The 26549-nt window shown below is 37.7% G+C and overlaps 2 protein-coding genes across 3 annotated transcripts in view; one reads left to right on the forward strand and one right to left on the reverse strand.

The window, feature by feature from the left end:
* The window catches only part of prnpb (prion protein b), a 103686-nt gene that overhangs the window by 17711 nt on the left and 59426 nt on the right, over positions 1-26549 (forward strand). The window lies entirely within an intron of this gene.
* kcnip3b (Kv channel interacting protein 3b, calsenilin) lies at positions 1567-17945 on the reverse strand. 2 transcript variants are annotated; one of them, XM_007254963.4, is made up of 9 exons: positions 17883-17945; positions 11856-12006; positions 5226-5350; positions 5043-5112; positions 4105-4175; positions 3803-3910; positions 3618-3722; positions 3156-3218; positions 1567-2833 (listed from the first exon to the last, which is right to left on the reverse strand). In XM_007254963.4, the coding sequence occupies exons 1-9, from the start codon at positions 17886-17888 to the stop codon at positions 2786-2788; spliced, it is 747 nt and encodes a 248-aa protein (XP_007255025.1). In that variant the 5' UTR covers positions 17889-17945; the 3' UTR covers positions 1567-2785. The 2 variants fall into 2 exon arrangements, with proteins under 2 accessions (XP_007255025.1, XP_049324339.1); XM_049468382.1 differs by lacking the exons at positions 11856-12006; positions 17883-17945 and adding an exon at positions 6835-8624.

Here is a 26549-nt window from a genome sequence, read left to right on the forward strand (position 1 = left end):
TCATTTAAAAAAGTACTCAATGTTTTTTTTAATTCATGTAAATTTCATGTTAGTTTATTATTTCTATATTATTTGTACATTTATTTACTTTTTGTAGTATTAATATTTATCTTTGTATTGCGCTCTTGAACTGCCTCTATATCCTGAGTTGACAGGTTTGAAAACTGGGCTTGTTTGATAGATGTGGGTGAAAATTTAAAGGTGTGTTTTATATTTCTCACAGTTGACAAAAAGCCTAAATTGCACCGGTCAAAATCAAAATATATTGTGTTGTAAACATCTAAAGCAACCTTAGATATTGGATGAGTTAAAGCTTTTGATGTACAGGTTTTATACAGACTTTCACTCTCTGTTTTCTCTATCTCTCAGGAACCAGCAGAAGCCACTAAAAGTTTGATTTAAATGCTGAGAATATGTTTAAATGTATAATGAGCTGATGTACAGCGAGCATGGCTGTTATCTTGTCCCTTATCTGGTGTGTTTACATGTTTGGAGACACAGAAAATGAGCTGAGTGTTGGAGATCTTCAAAGTACCCCTCCCACGGAGTGAAGATTGTGCTCCATCACACATTAATGATGCCTCAACAATGAACTTGGTGTTGACAATTTTTTATAGTCAATGTCAAATATCTCAACAAGATAAACACACCTTAAAACTCACTACTCGCCACCTCTTGCTTTTACTCACTGGTCAATGGTTTTTGATAAAGTGTCCTCCAGTGGGTGGATAACACACTCTGTGTATCAGAAGATCTACAAGACAGGGGTTTCTAATAAAATGGCCAGTAGGTCTGTAGTTCTGACTGTGCTATTTACAAACAGCACAATGCTGCCATCTAGCGGTAGCAAGAGTATATACACCCACCTCTGGCTGCAAAATAAATACCTTAACAAAATCATGATCATGATTGTGCACTGCAAATCACAACCCAAACACCAAATCATCCACCTAGGGTACCACATTTACCACCCAGCAACTGATAAACAGCCTCATAGAAACCTCCCAGCAACATCACATTACCCACCTAAGATATCACAGCGACCACCCACCAACCAATAAACACCTTTAGCAACAATATGCAACCTTCCAGCTACACCATAGCAACCACCTAGCAAAAAAATGGCAATGGAAACCACTTTAGCTTTAGTGTTACAAATCAGAGTTTCCTTCAGGAAATAAACTTTGTAGTTATTACCACAAAGTAATAAATAAGTTGCTGTTTTACCATAGCCAAATTACTTAAGGTTTGGAATTAGATTATGGTGAGAACAATGAGTGAATAATTGTTTTATCTATTTACATATTATTGTATTTGACATTAGGTAAAAACACGATTTTATTTGTAGAAAAACTATATGCAAAGAACTAGGTGTGTTTTGTGACTGTGGTTTATATTTACTTATCATGAAACTATACATTTAAATGCAATACTGTATTTTATATACCAATTTTCTCCACTTATCATAAAAAATATGGGTTAAATGTGATACATATACATTAATAATAATAAATAAACACACTAAATACAGATGAAATGCATTGCATTGCATGCAATCGCTTGTTTAAGCATGCAATCGCTTGTTTATTTGATGTTATACATCCAGATAATCTCAGTATTTACAGATATATACAAACACACAGCTAGCAACTGCTAACAGCATCCGCTAACAGCGTACTGACATCTTAGTCTCTGTGGAACCCAAAACATCTTCCTTATGTTAAAGTGATAGTTCAAATAAAGTCTTATATACATCATATATTCCACCATTTACTTCAAATAGTCAATTTAACATGACTAGTGTGGTTTGTTTCTTCAGATTTAGCACTGAAGCTAATGCAGCTAGTTAACTAACCGATAGAACTAGAAGCTTATATACAATAATAAGGAGCCTAAAATCCATCCCATAATTTATTAGTTTAAATATTTGAATGCCTAAAGGTTATTTATTTAGATTCGCACCAGGGCTACAACAGTAATATTGCTATTTAGCAAAGGAAGCAATGAAAGCTAATAAGCCACCACTTAGCATGATGCTAACTGCAAATTCAAATTGACACACTGTGGTAAAATTTTGGAGTAAATTAGTGTGATTGCAGTAGGAGATATTGACTACATTCCAACTCTAAAACATGCATTGGGCTTGGAAATCCTTTTGTTTTTTTCATGCCTCCTTGCTCTTACTTACTCCCATTAATTTTCACATACGATCAAGCCACAAAGTTTCTGTATTCCTAAATCAACCAAACTTGATGTACTCCTCTATTTGTCGTTTTTTTTTACATCTCTTGTTTTTTGTCCCCCTAAATAATCAGCACTGCAATCACACTCGCAGTGGAGTTTCTACAGAAACTAAACTCTAGTTTTTTTTTTACAATTGATTATGTAGATCCTGATATTGTAGTTAAAACTCTAAACTGTTATACAGAATCTAGAATATAGATTGAAGTATGCCAGCATTGTTAATAACTATATTCACTCATAATTATATTATGTATAAATTAAATATTAAATATAAATTAGCTTTGTAGCTCTGGTGTATTTATTATTTGGCATGATGCTAACTGGTGTACATTAGCATCCATCACATTTTAGCCATATTAGCATTAGGTAAAACTGAAGGTCGTTCAATTTTTAGCTGTTTAAGGAAATCTGTAGATATAATTTTCAAACAAAGTATCATTTTATTCTTTATCTTCATTCTCATGCAGTGGGAAATCCCCAGTGGGTTGGGGTCTCCAACAGCTCCACTTGGAGGGAAAACACTTCGGACATCCAGCGAAGTTCAGATAACGTTCTCAAACAGCTGCATGGAGCTCATTATACTCTCGTCCTAAGAGAGAGACAGAGTGAGACAGTAAACACATAATTCCTAAGACAAATATTAAAGCAAAATTCCACCCATTTATCAGAATTCCCTGCATAATTGAAGTGATGCTTAATTCTAGATAATTTTACCCTTTAAATTTTTCAAAATCGCATATCTTTAAAAATGTGGAGGGATACGTACATACCACAAGGTGTAGTGCAACAAAAATAGTTCCAAAGATTACAGTATCAGTCCAGCTGTGTGAAAGTTAATTCACTGTACCGAGTGTTGCTGTATTGTATTGTAATTATTTATAATCAGTGCGGTTTATGAATGAGTCATGCACCTTTTGGCACGTCTCGATGAACTCCTCAATGGTCACCACGCCATCTCTGTTCCTGTCCATCTTCTGTAAAACACATTAACACACGTTAACATACTGAGAGATAAGCATCCAATCAGAGTTAGTGAATGAATAAATAAGTGAGTCAGTGAGTAAATGAGTGAGTGAACGAAACAGAAAGTTAATTAATGAAAGGATAAGAAATTAATTAATGAATAAAACTGAGTGAATTAATTAAATAATGAGTTAGTGAATAAACGAATGAATGAATATGTACGTAAATTAATAAACAAATGAGTGTGTTAGTGAATTAATAAATAAATTAATGAATAAATTAGTTATTTAGTGAATGAATTAATGAATAAGTTAATCAAAGAATAAGTGAGTTAGTGAATAAATGAATAAATAAATGAATGAATGAATAATTGAATGAATGAATGCTGGTTATATAAAGATATGAATGACCTGGAAGAATTTCTCCACGTGTTCGAACGGAGCGTCCTCCTTGACGCTGGGGGAAGTGTAGCGCCCCATCATATCATATATGGACTTCATGATGGCCAGCATTTCCTGCGGGGCAGAGGCGGAGTCAGCGAGGGGGTGTGGTTGGGTGTGTGGACACACGATGTAAGGGGTGGAGCTCTGTGTACCTCTTTAGTGATGTATCCATCCTTATTAATATCGTACAGATTAAAGGCCCAGCGCAGTTTCTCCGTTACAGACCCGCGCAACAAAACTGACAGACCAATCACAAAGTCCTGCATATAATGTAAAAAAGCACTAATATTTTACTCTAAACAAGAATATTAGCATGAATAATTTACCATAGATTATTATATCCCCCCAAAATTCTTTATAAAAAAATAAAAACAGCAATTTCTATTTAAAAAGGTCATACTAAATGAAACAAATATAGACACAAATATAAACACATAATACATAAAGAGATGACCTCGAAACGTATGGAGCCATTCCGGTCCACATCAAAGGCATTGAAGAGGAAGTGAGCATATGTTGTCGCATCTGAACACAAGATTAAAACAGAAACACTTGGATTAAAACTTTACTTGTACCCCTCATGCACCTGTAGATAATGTGCTCGTTATACCACTCCAGGTCCTCTTTTATTAATAAACAGATTAGATTATGAAAAATGAACTGAACAAACAGACCATTCATTCAAAACCAGCAATCCATTTAAACACAGTATTCCAAAGTTTTTTTCCATTATCTGGTGTTATTTCACTCCTTTACAGCAATAATTGAAAAAAAGTTCCAAGTAACTGTAGATCAGTTCTGCACACCGGCTTAGAAGAACTCCATTCTTCTGTACAGAACAGCTTCAACTCTGGGATGTTGGTGGGTTTCCTCACATTAATTTCTTGCTTCAGCTCAGTCCACAACATTTCTACTGGATTAAGGTCAGAATTGTGACTTGGCCCCATGCCAAAACATTAACTTTATCCTTGGTGAACCATTCTGTGGTAGAACATCTTGTGTGCTAAGAGTCATTGTCTTGCTGCATGACCCACCGTCTCTTGAGATTCAGTTCATGGGCAGATGTCCTGACATTTTCCTCTGATATTCTCTAATATAATTCAGAGTTCATGGTTATCCAAACATGTTTTTCTTTGAAACCAAAAAGTCCTATTACTTTTTTCACTCACAAACATATACTATTGAATCATTTTCCTAAATAAATAAATGACCAAATATAATAGTTTTGTCTCATTTGTTTAATCAGGTTCTCTTTATATACTTTAAGGCTTTGTTAGAAACTCTGATAATGTTTTAGATCAAATTTATGCAGAAATATAGAAAATTCACAACTTTCAAGCACCACTATATGTTCCTTTATTAACCGATCAATACATTAGTTAAACAGCTGACCTCCTTGAGGGAAGAACTGGGAGTAGATGGTCTTAAAGGTTTCCTCATCAACCAACCCACTGGGACACTCCTGAACAGAGAAAGAGAGAGCAAGAGAGAGAGAGATTAACCAGCTTGGTCATGGTGGTCATGATGATCGACCAGATTAACTAGATGTTTAGTGAGCAGGTTGTTGGTTCTCACGTTTTTGAAGCCCCTGTAGAGAGACTGCAGCTCCTTCCTGGTGAACTGGGTCTGAGCCTGCAGCTCCTCCAGACCTTCCGGCTGGTGTCTCACCATCGACAGCTCCAGCTCCCCATCACTGCTGTCTGCCCGAGAGAGAGAGAGAGAGAGAGAGAGGCAGGGAGACAGGGAGGAGGGAGACAGGCAGGGCGAGTGTTGGTAAGACAGGGGATCGAGCAGGAAAATATAGAGGATATAGAGGAGGATGGGGGGGAAGCTTCAGAACCAGAATAAAGCAAGAGTTTGGAGAAAATCAACTTCTCACACAGTTCTCCCATTTAACCTATCGACCTGTTTGAAGCTGTGAGAGTAACGTAGCTAACCATGGAATAAAGTATACCTCACCGATTAGCACGATGCTAACAGCACAGCTAATTCTCTAAATCAGCACATGCGCTCCTCAAACAGTTTCTGACTTTCTGAAAAACATGGACTAAAGTCTAAACGCAATACAGGCTTCATGCTCTGAACTTTAGTTCATGTTCTACAGTTGGCAAAAAAATGATGGGACAGGATATAGTATCATGTAAGTCCTCTAGCTTGGAGAAATGGGGCAACAAAAAAAGGCATTGATTCCACAAGTGGATGGGAAACGTCTTGAGGGATGTTGGGTCACCGTCCTCGGAAAGTAGTAGGTGCAGGATCTCAGGTGGAATGGAATGGTCCTCCAAATATCATATACTGTAAATGCTTGATTAGGATTTTGTCAGGCGGGTATGTAGAGGCCACACCATTTATCAGAACTCTCTAGAATGATCTTCAAACCAGTTTTGGACAACCATCAGTAGGCCTGTCTCAATAATATTTTTTTGGATGATACATTGTTCCAGAAATAATTGTTTATCCTTATCATTAATACATTTAATGATAATAATATAATGTATTTACTCCCTTAATGCATACATTTTCTGATAATAACTAATATTTAAAGATTAAAAATGGATTTAGAAAAAGGTTTAAATAAAAAAGTAAAACCATTTTTTGTAAACAGGCTCTTCTCACGATTGATTCACCTTGATAAATAAAGTTATTGAGGTAATTTCCATATACTGTACGATAAGTTGAAGTATTATTGTGACAGGCCTATATTGTGGCCACCGGTCAATGACATGTTTTGGAGGACCACTAGCATTCGACTCGAAAATGTTTTGGCTACTGTGCCTGCGCAGATCTCCACAGCTCAGGGTGAATTCCCCACCAGCACAGTTACTCTCCTCCAATCTCTTCACAACCAGCAAGCCGATTGGTTGTTTTTGCTGAAGGGCTGGACTTTGTCCTACTAAATTCTAGAATATAGAGGCAGAATAATGAGGAAATGAAAACCATGCAGAACTTCAGGACTACACACAGTCAGGGTGAGGGGTGAAGACATGCACTCACCATCTACAGAACAGAAAACACAACAGAATGGGTGAAAAATAGCAAGAACAGATGAAGAGAAGGTGAAAAAGAATGAAACAAACATGTTAACTTCAGATTAAGATGCTTAGATTATCACCATTACAGCACACAGCTTGTGTCCCTCCGCAAACCAGGGTCCGACCACCCCCCGCCAGGCCACACCCCTTACCATCCAGAGACAGAGGCTCCCACAGTCCAAACTGCTTCAGAACCAGGTAGAACAGGACGATGACTACGCCCACGGCCATCAGCTCCATACCCTGCATCAGTGCATCATCACACAACTGCTGATTATACCCGTTATTTACAGTCCAAACCGGTTTTTAAACCGGTTCTTCCTTCCACAGGAATCCAATTTCAGGTCAGCTCTATTTAAGATCAGTCTCAAAAAAAGTTCAAATCAGTTCATTAGTAGAAGTCTGAATGGGGCCACACTATTTTTTTTAAGTATTATCGGTTGTGATTCAATCTGGGTTTTGATCCAGATTAACTAAAAGCAATCCAAATAAATCCAGTTTTATTTGATCCAGTTTCATAAATAGCATTTTAATCCAGTGTCTTTAACAGCAGTTGAAACAGATTTTTATTCAATTTACATTAATCAACAACCGCACTGGATTTTGATCCAATTTCAATGACAGCAGTCCAAACCAGATTGTGACACAGTTTCAGTAACAGTATTCTGAACTGGATTTAAGACCAGATTAATATCAAAGCACTTCTTTTTAGATTTTGGTCTAGTTTCATTAGTATCATTCCAATTAGATAGTTTTTCAACCAGTTTTATTGATAGCATTCTAATTTTTTTCTAATTTACTAATTGTGGTGCAGATTGGATTTTAGCTCAAGTATTAGCATTAAAAGTTAATCTTAACAAGCTCTAACCATCGTCCGGCTGGTCTTTAAATGAGTCCCGGAAAGGTTTTGCTCAAACAGATGATCAGATTTTCCATTAAATCACCATCTTCGGCTTTTCCAGAAGATTCCGTCAGAGAATAAAAGTGGGAAAACCCTCAAAACTTCCTGAATTGCTTCTTCATTCGGTTCTAAAAGAGCTTTAGTTCAAGCAGTTGGTCAGAGTTTCCAATAAATTGTCATCCTTAAGTTTTTCAGAAAAACCCCGTATCTCCAGTGCACCATGTCCTCGCTCGTCCACTCGGAATGATTCCCGGAACTTTCTGTGAACCTTCACTTTCTCTCCGTCCTAAAGTCCATCTGAGCTTCACCATGTGCCAACTTCACTACAGCTTCTATACAGAGCACTCCCCGCCCAGCTATTACTCCTATAACCCCACTTAATGCTCTCTTTCTCTCTCCCTTTCTCTCTCACCCACTACCCTTCCCCACTTTAACAGGCTCTTTCTTCTGAAGTAAAAGTTCAGCAAATTCATCTGATTTAGAGCTTTACTCTTACCCCAAATACAATTGATCAGCCAAGATGTTTAAAATGTGCTGATAGCAATCAAACCCTACTCACAGCAATGTTCCAACATCTAATAAAGCAAAAAGTAAGGCTTTCCCAGAAGAGTAGAGACTTTGTGATGTATCAAGAGCCACAGTATCCAGGGTAATGTCAGCATACCACCAAGAAGGACCAACCACATCCAACAGGATTTACTGTGGACGCAAGAGGAAGCTGTCTGAAAGGGATGTTCGGGTGCTTACCCGGATTGTCTCCAAAAACATAAAACCACGGCTGCCCAAATCACAGCAGAATTCAATGTGCAGCTCAACTCTCGGTTTCCACCAGAACTGTTCGTCACAACAATAAATTATTGTGGTCTAAATCCAGGTGATTCAGTTTCATTGTCCAACCCCTGTATACTGCAGTAAAGGTGGGTAAGCTTTCTGCTAAAACCTTCTAGAGAAAAACATGTGAGGAACCAAAACTCCATCAGAAGATTCTCAAGAGGATGATGAGACGAAAAGGCAACCCATCCCACTTTGGACCATACCAGTAAGAAAAGAAAAAAAATGACTGTACTATTATTTCATTTAATTAGATTCACTAAGCATTACACTCTATGGGGCTTTTATGGCATCCAGTTCTAAACCCAGAGGTATTAATACTTATATTAATATGGTCCCCTTTGGGCTGTGTTGCACACCAAACTCACACAACCATACCTTTTTGGTTTGCTTGCTTTCTGCACTACTAAAATATCTATATGGAACTAAGGGATCTAAGAGGCAGACTCCTGAAAAACAACCTTGCATCATTATCCCCCCTCCACCAAACTTTACAGATGGCACAGTGCCAGCCAGGAAGGTAACGTTCTTTTGGCTCAACCCAGACTCATGCAACAGACTGTGAGATCATAATCCTTAACTCTGCCGAACATGGTAGTGTTTTGGTTTTTACATAAGCTCTTGGCATTGCACTCTGTGATGTAGTGCTGGTATGAACAAACCAATGCTATTTAACTGCTGGTGCACATTTATATATGATGTCAATGACAGAGATGTACATTTCACCAGCTGACAGTTACAGTGGTGCAATCCTATTACAGCAAAAAATAGCAGTTCAAGTCAGCTTTTTAGCTCCACCCACTCTCAATAATGTCTGTACAGGTAGACTGCATGTCTAGGGGCTAGGTGTAATACACCTGGGAAAATGAGACAGAATCAAACACCTCAATTTTGCGATTGTGTCACTTTTGTCCATAGTATAGGGTTTTCCCAGGCAACAATATTTGTTTTTTTATATATTTTTTGAACGTTGCAGTTAACATTCTAACATTCTGCCAAGTTTTCTAGATTAACTTTTTTGTGAAAAATGTTCTAATAACGTTGTGATGCAAATTACTAACAAACTTCTAATGTTCTGTTACGTGTGTTTGAGCTGCTGTAGAGCTGAACCTGGTGAGGCAAAGTAAAAGAGTAGGTTTACAAAAATATCAACAGTAGCCACATCAGGAGAGTCTAGTTGTGAATCTTTAGTTGTGAGTTTTATCATTTACTCACTAAATCACAGAAATGATTCTGTTTTACAGAATTTAGGTTAAAGAACCCTCAGAACCGGTGCAGAACCCTGTAGTATCAGTGCAGCGTTTTGCAGGCCTGCAATTCTCTAGATGCTGGGTTTACAGAAGCTATAGTCCAACTACAAAAGTAAACACACTTCCAAAAATTCGCTAATACAGCCCAAAAAGCCAGACATAAGCGAAAGCATAAGCTATTAGAGAAGAGAAGTGTTTAAGTCTAAAACTGGCATCCATCCAACCTCCTCCATCTCCGCTGTACTTAAGCTTGGTATTAAAGAGGCTAATAAACACTGATCAGATTCTGCAGCTTCAGCAGAAGAACGTTCTGCAGCTTTACACCAGCCTGTAAACCAGCCTGTAAACCCCGATCAGATACCAGCTAAACTATTCTAGCTCAACACAATCAATGCTGATACACTCGCTATAGGGATTAAAGTATTGGATGGAGATCCTTCGTTCCAGAGAGCACAGTTCTTTCTTTTCACTGTTCTTTCATTTCTAATTTCACTGCTCCACAGCAATAAAAAAATGAGGGTTTATACCCCTCTATAGCCCAAACTGAGAACTAGATTAGGCATGAGTACTAATCTACTGCCAGTACTTCTCTTCTACAGGGACTAGACAAGCTGTGTGTGTGTGTTTGTGTGGGTGTGCATCTGTACATCTATGTCAGCAATTGGAGCAACTTAAAATAGCTAAATGTAGCATTCATTAGAAGGCAGTCAACACATTTACACATAAAAACTACTATCCTAGTCCTGTACAGCTCATATCTTTTAGCTGTTAGTAAAAAGGAATAAGCTGAGTATACTGATCATGAGCACGAAAGGCAATACTGAATGCTTTATTTTGTTTACTTTACATGAGTTGAAAGTACAAATGAACTTAATCATGCCGTTTTTTGGCTCTCACTTTCTGCACTGTATATAGCAAAGCTCTGACACACACCTGACAGAAACCACGTGACTGTTATGACCTGAGCTGACCGGTGTTGATCTTAGGTAAACTTTAGGTGAGTCTAAAGTTGGGAAGATGCAGTGTGTAAGTGTGTGAGATCTCCTTTTCACTCAGAAAGAGTATCTGTATTTAATAATTCAGATGTGGGTTATGCCTCCTAAGCAGCAGTAAAGGCTGCAGAGAGGAGGTGATGCTCTTAAGAAAATAAACTCAGAGCATCAGCAGCTTCTGCTCATCTCCACCGGGGTTTAACAGGCGGCACAGAGACTAATGAGCAGTGCTGAAGCAGTTTAGAGCAGTGCTGAACCAGTTACAGTCCAGCACTGCTCTAAACCGCACACAAACAGAGATACGAACTACTCACTTCACAGATTCAGTTAAATGTTTCTATAATAAACTGTAATAAAAACAATGCAAAATGTTGGTGTCTCTTACTTTGCAATGTAATATCACTGCTTCAAATTATTATCTATATAATCTATTATCTATATCAGACAACTTACTGTTTCTTTACAATGTACTGCAAAAATAATAATTACTATAAATACATGCAATACAATATAATACACATAATATACAGTTTGGACTTGGGGTATCTGGATAAAACTCTATTTATTGTGCATTTTCATCTGTTTTTGTTTGCGTCTCTTGCTTTGCCTCTCTCATCTGCAGCCCCGCCCTCTTATCATTACTCTCAGGTGTTTCTTGTCCAACTTTTAAATACGTAAACAATTAACAAGGCTTACATTTGCTTTTTGAATTGTGTTAATTATCTTTTATTCTACTAACCTACTGTTGCTAATTATTATTCATTATTAGAATATATAATTTTGATGCAGCGTTTGTTGTGGGTTTTAATTTTAATGAATACATTATAAAACATATTTTATGGCCATTTTCATACTTTTCAAATGTATTCGCAAAGGCATTTATTTTATATGAAATGAACTATAACATTATTATTATTATTATTGACTTATTCTTTTATTATTATTTTTTTTTTGTTTACACCACACTCACCTGTCTGTCTCACCTCATCTGTGATACAAACCCCAACAGTCACTAGAGGGCAGTGTTAAACAGATAAAACTACTGTACTGTAAAACCACAGTTCAGCCAAAAATCAAGTGAACACAATTTCTCCATGACATCTAAAAGCTTTTTTAAAGAGCTCATATTATTTTATTTAACCTGCCACTGTATCTGGAAATATACTGTATGTATAGTTTGTGTGTGTGTGTGTGTGTACCTGGTCCCTGTGGTGCGGTGTTGCTGATGATCCACTTCACCAGGCAGCACTTCATTAAACTCTTGCGGGAGATCCGAGGTTTCTGCCATTTTCCCTCCTGCGGCCCACTGGGGGCTCCATCCGGCAGAGCGTCCACTCTCTGACCATCAGACTGAGAGAGAGAGAGAGAGAGAGCGAGCGAGAGAGAGAGAGAGAGAGAGAGAGAGAGAGAGAGAGAGAGAGAGAGAGAGAGACAGAGAGAGACAGATAGATAATAAGAGAGAGTAAAAGAGAGAGAAAGAGAAAGAGAGAGTGACAGACAGATAGACAGATAGTAAGAGAGAGACAGAAAGACAGAGAAACAGGCAGAAAAAGAGGGAGACAGAGGGAAAGAGACAGAGAGAGAGAAAATGAGAGATAGAGAGAGAAAGAAAAAAACAGAAAGACAGAGAGACAAGCAGAAAGAGAGAGAGACAGAGAGACAGGCAGAGAGAGAAAAAAAGAGAGAAAGAGAAACAAAGACAGAGAGACAGGCAGAAAGAGAGAGAGACAAAGAGAGAAAGAAACAGGTAGAGAGAGAGAGAAAAAAGAAAGATAGAGAGAGAGAGAAAGAGAAACAGGAAGACAGAGAGAAAGAGAGAGAAAGAAAGAGAGAGAGAGAGAGAGAGAGAGACAGAGAGAGAAAGAGACACAGAAAGAAAGAGTTCAGTCAGTCCTATATTGGCAATCTGCTAACACAATTAACCCGCCTAATTGGCTTAAATACTTTAACAAGGCCAAGCACTCCTAATTAACCCTTAACAAAGCTTTCATCAATAAAGACTGGGTTCAATATGTTCACAATAAACAAATGTCAATCAAATGTAAATAGAATAAACACTGTAAGTGTGACTGTGTGTGTGTGTGTGTGTGTGTGTGTGTGTTTGTGTGTGTGTGTGTGTGTGTGTGTGTGTGTGTGTGAGAGTGAATATGAATAGAATGTATTTGGTGAACTGAGACTGGCATCAATAATTTACCATCTTTAAACACAGCTTCAATAAAACAACAGCTTGGAGGGCCTCCACACACACACACACACACACACACACACAGAGTTTTACTTCCTGTTCAGATTCACAAATATATAAACACATTTACCCATGCATGCACAGAAGTTAAGGTGGAAAATATATCTATAACAGTATAAAGGTAAGCTGTTGCACTTGAATTTTACTCCTTCACGATTTAAGGTAGAACAGAAAAAAAAAAAACATCTGGCAAACAATAATCTTATAAAATCAGCAGCACTTGAGGTGGAACAGAACCAAAGAGGATCATTGTTGCTGTTTATTAACTTATTAACTGTGATTGTGTGAATTTAGCAGCAGCATTTAAGGTGGAACTGATACTTTGTAGAACTTAAGTCATCACTTAAATTAAACTACTTCACATCTAATTTTCTCCCCAATTTACATGGCCAATTACCTAACACACTCATTAGGACTCCCCTTATTACTAGTGATGCCCCAACACCAGGAGGGTGAAGACTAGCACATGCCTCCTCTGACACATGTGAAGTCAGACTCCGCCTCTTCTCCAACTGCTGCTAATAAAGCATTGCCGAGTAGCATTACAGCGTGCTCGGACGCAGTGATGGAGAGAGTACCGTCTACCCACCTAGAGAGAGCTCTGATAGCCAATGTCAAACTACATGAACAGGATTTTTGAACCAGCAATCTCCACTACTTCACTTTTTAAGGTTGAATGGAATAGTAAGGAGATTAAATTAGTACTGGACAGTATAAAACTACCAGTGTGTGTTCACTCTATTTTGCTTGATTTATATTTACTGTGGCGGTGCAAGGCTTTTAAAGGAGAGCCTGTGTGCACCTCTAAATAGCTTCCATGGCTGTATATTGTCTCCTATTCTATTATTTCTTAACAAACTTCGAGAAGAACCATCACAAGTTCACCATCGATTACCTGAATGCTGATCACACAGTAAACTGTCTTTTTTTCCCAGTTTTTCACATCCTGTCAGTAAAATTAGTTTGTTATATAACCTACTTGCTAGCTTGCTAACAGGCTGAGATTAGCCTAAAAGGGCTAACTTTATAAAGTTCATAAAGTCATAAAGTCACAGTATTAATCTGCAGTTCTATTACTATAGATATAGCATTGTAGCTAGTTTTGTCCATATTATTACTGTCAGCGTACAGCCATGCATGAGCAGCTGTAAATAGGCTGTGTTTCAAAACTGTTTTACAAAATGAATTAATAGCACAAGCTCCCAGGGGGAGCCTGGGCTCGGACCACCTGAAGTGAACCCCAGACCACTATGTTCAGGAGAACTCAGGATTGGTACGCTGGACTGCTCCAGGGCTCGAAAGCAAAAATATATAAAATAAATTAAAAAATAAAACAATTAAATAAATAATGATGTAAAAAAAACTCTAATAAAAAAAGGCTACTATCTTGATGCAAGGGGAACTGAGGGCCTTCGTTAATTTGTGGGGCCCTACACAGTGGCCCGTAAACACTAGTTCCACTGTGTGTGTGTGTGTGTGTGTGTGTGTGTACCTTATGAGTAGGACAAGTGTGTTTGTCCTACGGGTTCTGGCACCTGCTGCATTATTAATACAGTAAAGATGAGGCTGTGTGTTTGTGTGTGTGACAGTTGGACACTCTGCAGGTTCTGAGAGGGATTAATAGTTTCTGCTGCATGAACGTTGCTGGCAGTGCACACACATACACATACACACACACACACACACACACACACACACACACACACTCACACACACACACAGCCTGCAGGAGCTCCATTCGTGCAGTGTGTGACCTTTTAGCAACATCAGAACCAGGAGAAAACACAGTTCTCTGTTGTTATTTTCATTGTTGTTTTACTCAGAGAGATTCAAACACTGCCCTCTATCTGCCCTTCACACTCATCTCTCCTTTAATTACATTAATGTCTCTCTATCACTCTTTCTCTTTCTTCTTTCTCCCTCTATCTCTTTCTATCCCTCTCTTTCTCTCTCTCTCTGTCTGTCTCGCTGGCAGGACTCCCAGACCCAAATCTCTAAAATCAGAGTCGTCTTCAGGAGAGGTCACATATACAACTGCCCATATCTAAAATGGACAGCACAACGTCTGTCACAGTTTGTTCTGCCCAACAGCCTAAAACATTCTTGGAGATGTTCTCTGAGATGTTCTCGATCTGGATCAGCTGAACCACAGTTCTTTTGAGTCTCTCACTTATTAAAACAATAGAAGTAAGAGTTGTTGTGCTGAAATCTGTCTCGCCTTGGTGATGTGCATGAGCGTCACACAACAGTATGGGTACAGATTACAGTGCTGGTGATTCTGAATCTACTGTAACTGTAGATTAATTACAGAGCAGTATGGATACAACAGATTACAGTGCTGGTGAGTCTGTATCTACTGTAACTGTAGATTAATTACAGAGCAGTATGGATACAACAGATTACAGTGCTGGTGAGTCTGTATCTACTGTAACTGTAGATTAATTACAGATCAGTATGGGTACAACAGATTACAGTGCTGGTGATTCTGTATCTACTGCAACTGTAGATTAATTACAGAGCAGTATAAGTACAACAGATTACAGTGCTGATGATTCTGTATCTACTGTAACTGTAGATTAATTACAGAGCAGTATGGGTACAACAGATTACAGTGCTGGTGATTCTGTATCTTCTGTAACTGTAGATTAATTACAGAGCAGTATAAGTACAACAGATTACAGTGCTGGTGATTCTGTATCTACTGTAACTGTAGATTAATTACGGAGCAGTACAGAGCAGTACAACATATTACAGTGCGGGTGATTCTGTATCTACTGTAACTGTAGATTAACTCTTATTTATAAACACGAATGTGAGGGGAATCTGTTACACTCATTTTGCTACGGGACAAACCTTGATAGAGACACATTCTGGCAGGGAGGCAGAATTCAGCACAACACCTGGAAACATTCTACAAAACAATCAGTGTGAAGTATAACGAAACTATTCCCACGTAGAGGTGAAGATGAGAGAATGTAGTAAAGTTTTTTAGTCGCTCAGTCACCAAACTGCAGTGTGAAATTGAAACTAAACGGATTAAATACAGAACAGAATACAATATAACACACATAAATCTAAGTCTATAAACACACTATAAGTAAGTGAAATCTATAGCACGCACACACTTGAAGCACACTGAGGGGGTTGGAGAGCTAAAACCCAGCAACTAAAATAATCAGCCGTCACGAAAATAAACTCCCACAATGCCCTTACTATCGCATACTCTCACACACAGACACACACATTGTACACACACTCTATAATTCCCGTGCTGCTGTGCTGTGATACAGGCCCAGCTCCCCTGGTTCAGTCGATAAGGTCCCCGTCGGGGAAGCTGGTCAAGGCTGTAGGAGATTATTTAATAATGATTAAATAAAGGCTCGGCTGCACTCTATTTAAACACTAAACTTTATTTGTTCCCTTTCTGACAACTCCAGCTACCTCTGTTTCCCAAAACTATACACTATGCTAACCTTACTCTACTCCGATGGATTTTAAAGTGACATTTTAGCAAAGAAAAAATAGAATTTTAATAAATTCTTTATTCCAGTTCCAGTGTCATTATTCTTAATGGTGTTGGCATTGATACTGGCAATTACACACCATAAGCAACATAGAGCACTGATACTATTAAGTATTAGTATTCCGATATGCCTATCTACCTTATATTATATATCTTATTTAGGATACAGAATGAATTATACATAAAACTTATAGAAAACAGAACAGATATAACAGTCACAGTTTGTGTCTGTATCTCTGTTTGCTATCGGCAGATACTGAAAAATCTGGCATTAGTATTAATATCGGAAAAGAAGTGGTTTTGGTGAATCCCAACATAATAAAAATAAATCATAAAAATATATAAGGGTTGTTGCTTTTTAAAGTGTGCAACTGCATTAACATGCATTTGAAAGGACGTTCACTGTTATTTCTGTTCACTACTGAGCCTGTTCACCTGAGTATGGCTTACTATACATCACTGAGTTCACTCAATACTGAGCCTGTTTACTACAGAGTCTGATCACTACTGAGTCTATTTATTACTGAACCTGTTTACCTGATTATGGCTGACTGTGCACCACTGACTTTAATAATTAGTTTGGTCATTATTTAGGAAGTAGTTTGTTCTTCTGGATACTAAACTCCATGAATGTTATGTTTAGAGACTTGTGGATGCTTTAAATGACATATTTTTCGAACGACCTTCCAAAAAGTTTGAGGGTGTAATTTACTCCAATAAAAGCTAAACTAAACTGAGAAAAAGTGACTTTACTGTAATTATAGTGTATCTCTTAAGGAGAAGCAGAAGTTATAAACTCTAATTTTCACTCTGAATGACTCTCTGAGGACTTTCTGAATGACTCTCTGAATGATTCTCTAAATGTCTCTCTGAGTTCTGCTGGGATTCAGAGAGCACACTGACAGAACCCTGAGATAAACAAGAACAGTATTAGAATATCTCTTAAGCACAAAACACCTCTAAAGCACCTTAAACAAACAGCCACCATAGCAATTTTCAGGTTAAACATTTAAGATGCATATATTTTTAGAGAAATACATTGAAATCAAATTTTCACCTTTGGCCTAAACTCTAGTTTTGTTTTTTTATTGTTATTCAGCCATTTATTTTTTCAACTGCAAATTTTACCAATTTACATTGTTATGATGCTCACGTGTTTTGAATGTGTGTGAATATGAATTAATTCATTAAATACACACATATAGATCCATGCCACCATTTAAGATCCACAAACTCACCTAAATATTAAAGTTTCAATAATAAGGTTAAACTCTTTAAAAAAACAGGTAATTACTGATTGTGACTATGTGTGTGTCCTCTGTAGTGTCTGTACTCTGAAAGATGCTCGTGCTGGCTTTAGATTATCAATAGTGTATAATCCTGGTTTGAAGTTTCCAGTAAGAATCAATGAATCAGTCAGTCTCCGGTACCGATACCGGTAATAAAGCGCGGTCCTACCTGCATGCTGTCCAGGGGTCTCGCGCTCCGCCACTCCGCTCGCGCTCTCTGATCTCTCACTGCACGCGCAGGAGGAGGAGACCAGAAGGAATCGAATCTTTTAAAATGAGTCCAATGAATCGATTCGCGGGAGATGAGCGATTCCAGCGTTTTTTATTGTTTTAAATTAAAAGATAGAGAAAACATTTAACTATTTAAAAATCAGCATTTATATAAATATAATAACACATTAACTGTACTTTATTGGTGTTTATGATTCACGTGGTGAAACGTCACCACAGCGTCTTTTCTGTTTAAAGTATTGACCGCATCCCGGTTACAGTTATAAAGTAAATTAAGTTTGTACCTTGTATTTAATACAATATCAATCACCATGGAAACCATAGCAACCTCAAAGCAACCACAGCAACCATATTGGTTGCCATAACAACCTATAAGCAACACCATAGCAATAAACTAGCAACAATAGCAATCACCATGGAAACCATAGCAACCACAAAGGAACAGTTTAGCAACATCATAGCAACTATCTTGGATGTCATACCAACCACCTATCAACACCATAGCAACCCACAAGCAACACCACAGCAATCACCTGGAATATCACAGCAATCACCTACCAACCACAGCACACATGTAGTAACACAACCGCAATAGCAACACCATAGCAAGCACCAGGTAACACCTCAGCAACCACCTAGCAATGCCATTGCAACCACCTGTCCATAGCTTAGTAACCAACTGTGAAGCCATAGATACATAGTGTTCATTTAAAGGGGTGTGTAAATATGTGCACGTACAGTATTCTATATCACATGCTAAAGATGTGCAGGGTGACTGAACACAGCATTCTCTCCTTCCTGTAGTGTGAAGTTTCTAAGAATAGTCTCCAGCGCTGGTGTTTGATGAGGATAAAGGTGTTTTGGTGGAGCTGGAAAAAGGAAATCCTTTCAGTTACGAATAGAAAATGATTAGAAATTAGTGAAAATGAGTGAAAACATGAAAACGCTGAAGTGCTTTGATGTGGCAGCAGTGACAGTAGAAACAGCGCAGCATCAACAGCCGTGTGAGGAGCTTAAATAATTGATATGATGAGTGCAGTGGTTACCCAGTCCTGGCCAAAGCAATGCTGGTTAAATTCCCAGACCATCCTCCTCATCGTCGTCCGGGAGCCGTTACTAACGTCACTGCGGTGCAGAGGTTAGCAAACAGCACGGCTTTATAAACCGTCCTTTAACAGCAGCTGATAGAATCACATGAACAAGAGATTACTTTACTCTACACCTTTATTACCAACAAGCTCTACATGGACTCAGTGGGATAATGGACCATCACTCAGTGGAAACGCGGTGTATTGATCTAAATCTGGTCTGGATTAAACCAGACTTAACACCACATCTTTCACAGAGATGTCCATGCATGTTATGCAGCAAGACAGTGCTAAACCATATGCTGCACACATTACAGGCATAGACTGGGCACAGCAGTGAAAAGTGCTTTTCTGTCCCAACTCGGAACCTCCTTTCGGAAGGTGTTTTGAGGCTGAAATGCAGGAATGGATGTATATTATTAAATTAAATGATCTGTGATGATAGACAGTTCACCCCATCACCATAAAGTATGGGATGATAGTGTGTGTGAGTGTAGTTGTATACCTCTTGTTCTTTTCTTTAAGGTGGCTGGGGGTCTAAATGGGTGCAGTTAAGAGGATCCACAGATGGGGAGGAAAAGGTGCTTACTCTTTTCAGAATTGGGTCAACCCTTCAAACCGTTTGACATTTGCCACTTAACAATAAATAAATAAAACTGCTTCATTAGCAGGCTACTAACGGTAGTCAATAGGCAACCCTGCTGGGCTGATGTGATGATAGCGGTGAACGCTAAAGTTCAGCAACCTAGCTGCTGCTGCTGCTGCTTAATTAGTTAACTATTGGGTTAATCGTATGTCTTCAGAAAGAGGGCAGGTGGTGCAGCAATTAATAATCATTGTCTATTTTGGTCCACCCTAGATGTTGCAGCCTCTGCTGTCTGTTGCGCCATTTAAGGTGAAATGGTAAGTTTAGGTATCTATCTTAGCTAGCTACTGAGACGAACTACTAGCGATTTATTTTAAACGATTGTTATGAAGAACATTGCCATAAAACATTGAAAAAAGTGTGTAAAAAGTGTATATGTTTATACTGTATGATCTCCACTACCCATTACTTTTCGGTTTGTAAAATCTTTTTGTATGTCTTTTCGAGTTTTCTGTTAATTATTTGTGTTTGCACCCAATCTCTGGAGCCAATTCACTTTACGGTCCAACTCACACCCATACACCTCACTACTTAGCCTTACATAAACCTGAAATCCCCATGCAGGGTAGTAACAACATTACAGAGCAGTTGAGCAGATAAATAATGAAATATCTTGGGTTCATACTTTTTGCAATTACATAACAACTAAAGCGAATGTTTTTTTCTGATTTGTGTCTCTATATTTAACAGCGCATCATCATCAGCAATGTATTGTTTTTAACAGTATGTACAGTATATTATTACAGTGGGGGGTTTGGACACAGGCAAGGTCATCACACAGCCCTTCGAGTGCATCTGTTACAGACAGGAAACAATGGTGGCCTCAGGGGTGATGAATACATGCATGTTCCACCTCAGAACAATACAGTAAACACGGTTCTCTGAAAGATAGAACAGCATCCATGCATGAAGAATCACACTCATACATTAGTCATCATACTTCCAGCTCAACTGCAGTGCTGGATAACAGCTCTAGACCATCATCTCGTGATAAATCAGGTTAGCTAACGCTAACTACAGGCCTTAATCATCATTGCATACTTATTCAGTAATCTCTAATAGACTTAAGTATGTAGTTTCAGACACTGTATGATTCCTTAAGTGTGTTTATACCCCTGTTCATAACCAGATTCTGCAGTTATCTTATTATTCCAGTAGTCAATTTTATTATTTTTTAGTTCAGAGTATTAAGGTATTAAAATAACTTATAAACAGATAACCAAAAAATAATTTTATGGCAGTGTGGGGTGCCAAAGCATAACCAATTTTGTTATCATTTGAGTGGCATGTAAGTATAAATTATTTTTGTGTAAAATTTATGAATTTATGAACAAGTGTAGACCATCAACTCAAAATTCTTCAAAATGCTGTTTATTTGGATATTTTTACTGAAAAGGTAAGAAGTCAGGTAAATGAAAGGCCACTGGGTCAGTGTAATGTTTAGCAGTTTAATTTTCTGGCTGTATCAAGCAAAATGGTTAAAAACCTAATCATTATTTTTTACAATTAAGTAGAGTGAAAAAGAAATGGTATGAGCGTGTATCTTGTATCTTGTAAGACAAATCTGATTGTATAATCCTTAAAAATTTGAAAAATTAGAAAATAAATAAGATTAATTTTTTTCCTGAAAATCTAGTTGTGAGGTGCAGAGGTGAGAAAACTAAAATTGGAAAATGGATAAAAACCTATTTCTTGTACACTGCACTACATAAAAAAAACAATAATGATTTTTTTTTAATCCAATTTTCTGTTTTTGCATTTAGCCTCAGTCAGATAAATAAATAATTAAAAGGTACACTGACCCCCCTGCTTGGGCTAATTAAATAATTAAAAAATAATCAGTAAATCTCTTAGGATTTCCCCAGGCTTAATTAGTGGAAGCTTTCCTTCCCTCTCTGGATGCCTGAGAGAACTCCACATCCAACCATTTACAGTTCAGTGAAAGTCAAATACAATATATGTCCAAATAATTGTGGACACCCCTTCTGTTTCTCTGCATACTTTATTATTATCCTCCTTTTACCCTGTTTTTCAATACTCAGGACCTCAGAGATCACCACAAAGCAGCTAATATTTGGGTGGTGGGTGGTTATTCTCAGCACTGCAGTAATTAGCACTGATTAGCATGGTGGTGGTGTGAGGTGTCCGTGTGTGTTGTGCTGATGGTACAGTGAGTGGATTAGATACAGCAGTGCTGCTGGAGTTTTTAAACACCTCATTGTTAGATTCAGAGCTTCTATCTCTGACTTTACTTTAGCAGCTATAGGTAGGAGAGTGTAATAGAGTGGAGGACAGTGAGAGATTTAACACAGTGTATAAAGACTCCAGCAGCACTGCTGCATCTGATCGTACCAACATTATATGTATAGAACTACAAAGTGTCCAATATAATCAGTAGAGCTGAAACATTAAAAAAAATTTGTAAAAACAATATTCTGACTGCTATGATCTTACTGTGTTTCCACTGTATAACTGTTGTACCTGAGTGCCGGTACTGTCCTATCTTTAACCTTACTCTGAGCTCTGATATCTCCTCTAGCTTTAGTCCCAGCAACACTATCTCCATCCATTAAATCAATCCCAGATTACAGAGCGATCGATCACTTCCTCATTAGGACCCCACTGTCCCCCGGCTTCTCTTTCACCAGCAGAAACTGGAGAAGAACAGCCCAGATTTAGCCCAGAAATGGTCGGTTCTGATAGAGGACAGAGCGAGGGCAGAGGAACAGTGTTCTAGTAGTAATATATAAAAATACAGATTAAGATGTATTGGATTGCAGACAGTGTGAAACCAAGATATTTCATGTTTAATAAATACATTTCATTTATTAATATTAGACCTGGGCGATATTGTAATCTGAAACCTCTTATTTCATCAAAAACAATCATTTAACAACAGCTGATAAAACCACATGAACCAGAGATTACTGTACTCTACACCTTTATCACCAACAAGCACCACAATACAGAGTTACTATATTCACTATTACCACTTACAGCTTTACTGTACACAACACAAGCCTTACATTATGTACACCATGTTCAGAAGCTCCGTCCACTTCTCTACTACAATACAGAGTTACTATATTCACTAATACCACTTACAACTTTACTGTACACAACACAAGCCTTATGTTCACCATGTCCAGAAGCTCCGCCCACTTCTTTACTGGACTTTGTAGTGAAACATCAACACTTGAAGTTTTCTATTCAGTATTAATATAATGTACTTATTATTTATACACCAGAGAATTTAAATACCCACTCAGTAATAACGCAGTCCATAGCAGCTTTCAGTCTGATATTAAAAATGATTCAGAAAGTGCTGACTGGTATCAGAGAGATATGATTACTATTCCAGTACAGAACCAAAGCAAGAGAAAGAGGGATGATGAATTTGACAAACAGAAGAAGACAAGACGATGATGGATGACCAAGGGGGAAGAAGATAAAGCTGTGTAAGAGAGTGATGGAGAGGGAGAGAGAGAGAGAGAGAGAGAGAGAGAGAGAAAACAAAGAGGTCAATAAACAATATATGGGCAGGTGTCCCAATACATTTGTCTATATAGTGTATATTCTCCTGTTCCCTGTCCGGCCAGACTAATGGAAGTTTCTGGAATTCAGCTTCCCCCATCATCCAGATTTTACAACATGCCTCAGACTGGTTGCTCACTTTCCACTACCAATTACATCTAAATTCATATGAACTCTAACTGCTTTCATTGCTGATGTTGCAATACACCTAAATATATTAGATCTTCGTGGCTGCATAATGATTTTAATGATGTTAGGTACCCTTACACATTACCATATAGACAACTGTGTGCATATACTTACCTGTGTTAAGTTAGCACTGTTCATACTTACCTGAACAGTCCCAAAAACAGTATCAGTGCCCAAATCCCTGAGCTATACTTACCTGGGTGAGTCCATCCTTTGTAGAGTGGGGGGTCATAGGCTTTGTCTCTGTTCAGAGGTTATTTATTTATTTTTCATGTATTTTTTGCACGCTTGTAAATACTCTGCACTGTTATGGCTGTGCTCACTGGAGGTTCTTTTCTGTATGTTAAAGCTCCACTAGGTAGAATTGAGATTTTGTGCTCGCGGGCTACCCCTACAGTTGTAGAGTGTAATAAATGTTTCAGGCGGATTAGTTTCTCTTTCTCGTTTTCTGGCTTTCACAGACATATTCAATCTCTTTCCAGCTTCTGCCAGAGTGTCTGTATGTTAGTTTGTAAAGAATGAACCAGTAGTCCTTGTAGAACTGTTAGAACTAAAGGTCGGAAAGCAGGTCGCAGTTCTCGCGAGCGTTGGTCGCGGCCGCCTCGGAAAACGCACAGTTTGAGTCTGGTTTGAACTCAGAGGAGCTCCGGCACAGACACGAGAGCACCGCCATTCCTCCTATTACACCTCAATGGAGCGCTGCAGTAAGTTTCAAGCTGTAATTTTACTTCTTTAAAAAGATCAAAAATCAAGAAAATCATACCCAGTGCTGCTTTAAATGTTTTGTCTGATTCTCTGTCCTTTGATCGTATTTCTGTAAATCTGCTTTGTTACAACAGTTGTAAAAATCACCCTAGAAATAATTTTGATTTGATATTAGGCTGTAAACTTAGAAACCCAATGCAAATACAGAAGTGCAAGCTCTGCTGTGAGTTTGCATCACGTTTCCCAGCTGGCATTGCAACGTTGAATCATCAATGATGTTGTGATTAAATCAATGTTGGATTTGGTGTTGATTTTGAAAAGTGAATCAATGTTGACATGGCAATGATGTTTCAATGTTTGTTCAACCTTTAATAAACCATAGCTCACTAAAACTAGAAAATCCTATGGGTAAGAGTGTTAACAGTAAACTTGCATCACTGCAAGTTTATCTGAGTATAAAGAATGTTATCCACCACTACTAGACTGACTGCACATTTGATCTTAAACAACAGTAAAACTAGCTGAACATAAGCATTCCCCCAGATAGTGTAAAGAATTTGTGCCAAATAAAAAGCAATTACTTTTAGAAATGATATGATGTTGACAATATAAAATGCTAAGGCAGAAGGTTAAGGACATTAAGTTTGAATGTTCAATGTAAAAATATAACATTTGCACAACCATTTAACATTAAATATTTCAATGTTAAAACAACAGACATTACCAAAATTATATATCAACCACATTTCAAGGTTGAAGGTCAGTTGTGTGCCAGCTGCGTTGTTAAATGAAGTGCTGGTGTCATTTTGATGGAAATGTTTTGTGCTTATGCAGCTTGTTTTTAATTTGCAGTGTGTTGGGTTTTTGTTGGCCCCGTAGATTAACCCTGATTTATAAACAAAAATAAAAAGAATCAAGAGGGGAATCTGTAACACTCATTCTACTGCGGGACAAACCTGCACTTTAAAAGGAGTCTCATTGTGGAAGGAACGCAGAATTCAGCACAACACCTGGAAAAGATACTTGCTGAACTGACATAATTCTACAGACCAATCATTGTGAAGTATAGAGATCGGGATGTTCAGGTGTGAAAGCTGTTTGTATTGGGTTTTTTGATCATTTTGATGGAGGTGTGTTTTTGTTGAGTCCATCATCTCCACCGTTCCTCCAGTGAAGACAGATGAGCTAGTTGATGGATGATATGTCAGATCTGGGTTGTGATGAAAATCAGACCCACAGCTCCTGCAGACTGCACTGCACTGCTAACAGATACTTAGCATTCTGTACTTTTAGTACAAATTGAAGTACTGAAAAATACATTACAACATTACAAAATTCAGCACCAACGGATAATTAAAGTAGAAACATTCTATTAATTGGTAAATTGATGTTTACAATACAGAAATAAAAATGTATGTTCTTGTATTTTTACTGTATTCATTTAAATAAAAATATTTATGAAGCAGTCTCTCTACTCTCTGAAAATAAATGTAAAATTTTGTATAAACATTTCTAAACCTTGAGAGCAGACTGTGTTTAATTCTACAGGATGTACAGGGCATTCATCTCCCACCAGACTAATCAGCTTAATCCCCTCTAATCAGCCACAGGCCAATTAAAGCCTTCACACACCCACACTCTGACTATCAGCTAATAAAGCCTAAAGATTAATGAACTATTTTTAATTTCCATATCAGAGCATCCTGCTATTTAAACTGTTCCCTCAACACTCCAGCCATAACGATAAAACCACCTGTCTATTACTGAACAGGTCAGCTTAAAACCCATCTTTGAGGGACAGTAATTTGCACAGGCCCCTTTTTTTTTTACTCTCCCTGCTGTTTGTTTTGTTGAAGTACTTGTGTAAATTTAGATTTAGTGAATTACATATTTTCCTAACATTACATCAGATCCTTTATGAAAGCCCAGTAAGGTAAGGTGAGCAAGATGCAAGTTTTAATAACCTCCATAAAAAACAATGTTCTATGAAAGGCATTAAGATAAATCAAGTTTATCCACTTATCTTAATACCCAACTTATTGCTCAAATGTTTTTGCATGGTATATAGAGTATTATTGGATCACAGTATAAGAAAAAGGGACACTTATGAAAGCTAAAATAAGCTGTACTGGCTCCCTCTAGTGGCCATGTAATCAATAGTTTTAACCCATACATTAATAGATATATCACCACGTGTAAAGAAAAATTGTACAAGGCTTTAAACTTCTCATGACAAATAAGTATTCCTAATTTAAATATAAATACTACATTCATTAACCCAACATTCATTTTGAGTATAAATGCATTATAACACAGGAGAACAGTCATTTGAAATGCACATTTACTTTACAAAAACTTGGAACCTACTCTTTACTTTAAAATCTGTTTTGGCAGGATTTTAAATAATTGAATAAATTATTTATTGAATAAATATTGACCACCA

Source organism: Astyanax mexicanus, chromosome 20 (genome assembly GCF_023375975.1).
Source record: "Astyanax mexicanus isolate ESR-SI-001 chromosome 20, AstMex3_surface, whole genome shotgun sequence".
In the NCBI taxonomy this organism is placed as follows: domain Eukaryota; kingdom Metazoa; phylum Chordata; class Actinopteri; order Characiformes; family Acestrorhamphidae; genus Astyanax; species Astyanax mexicanus.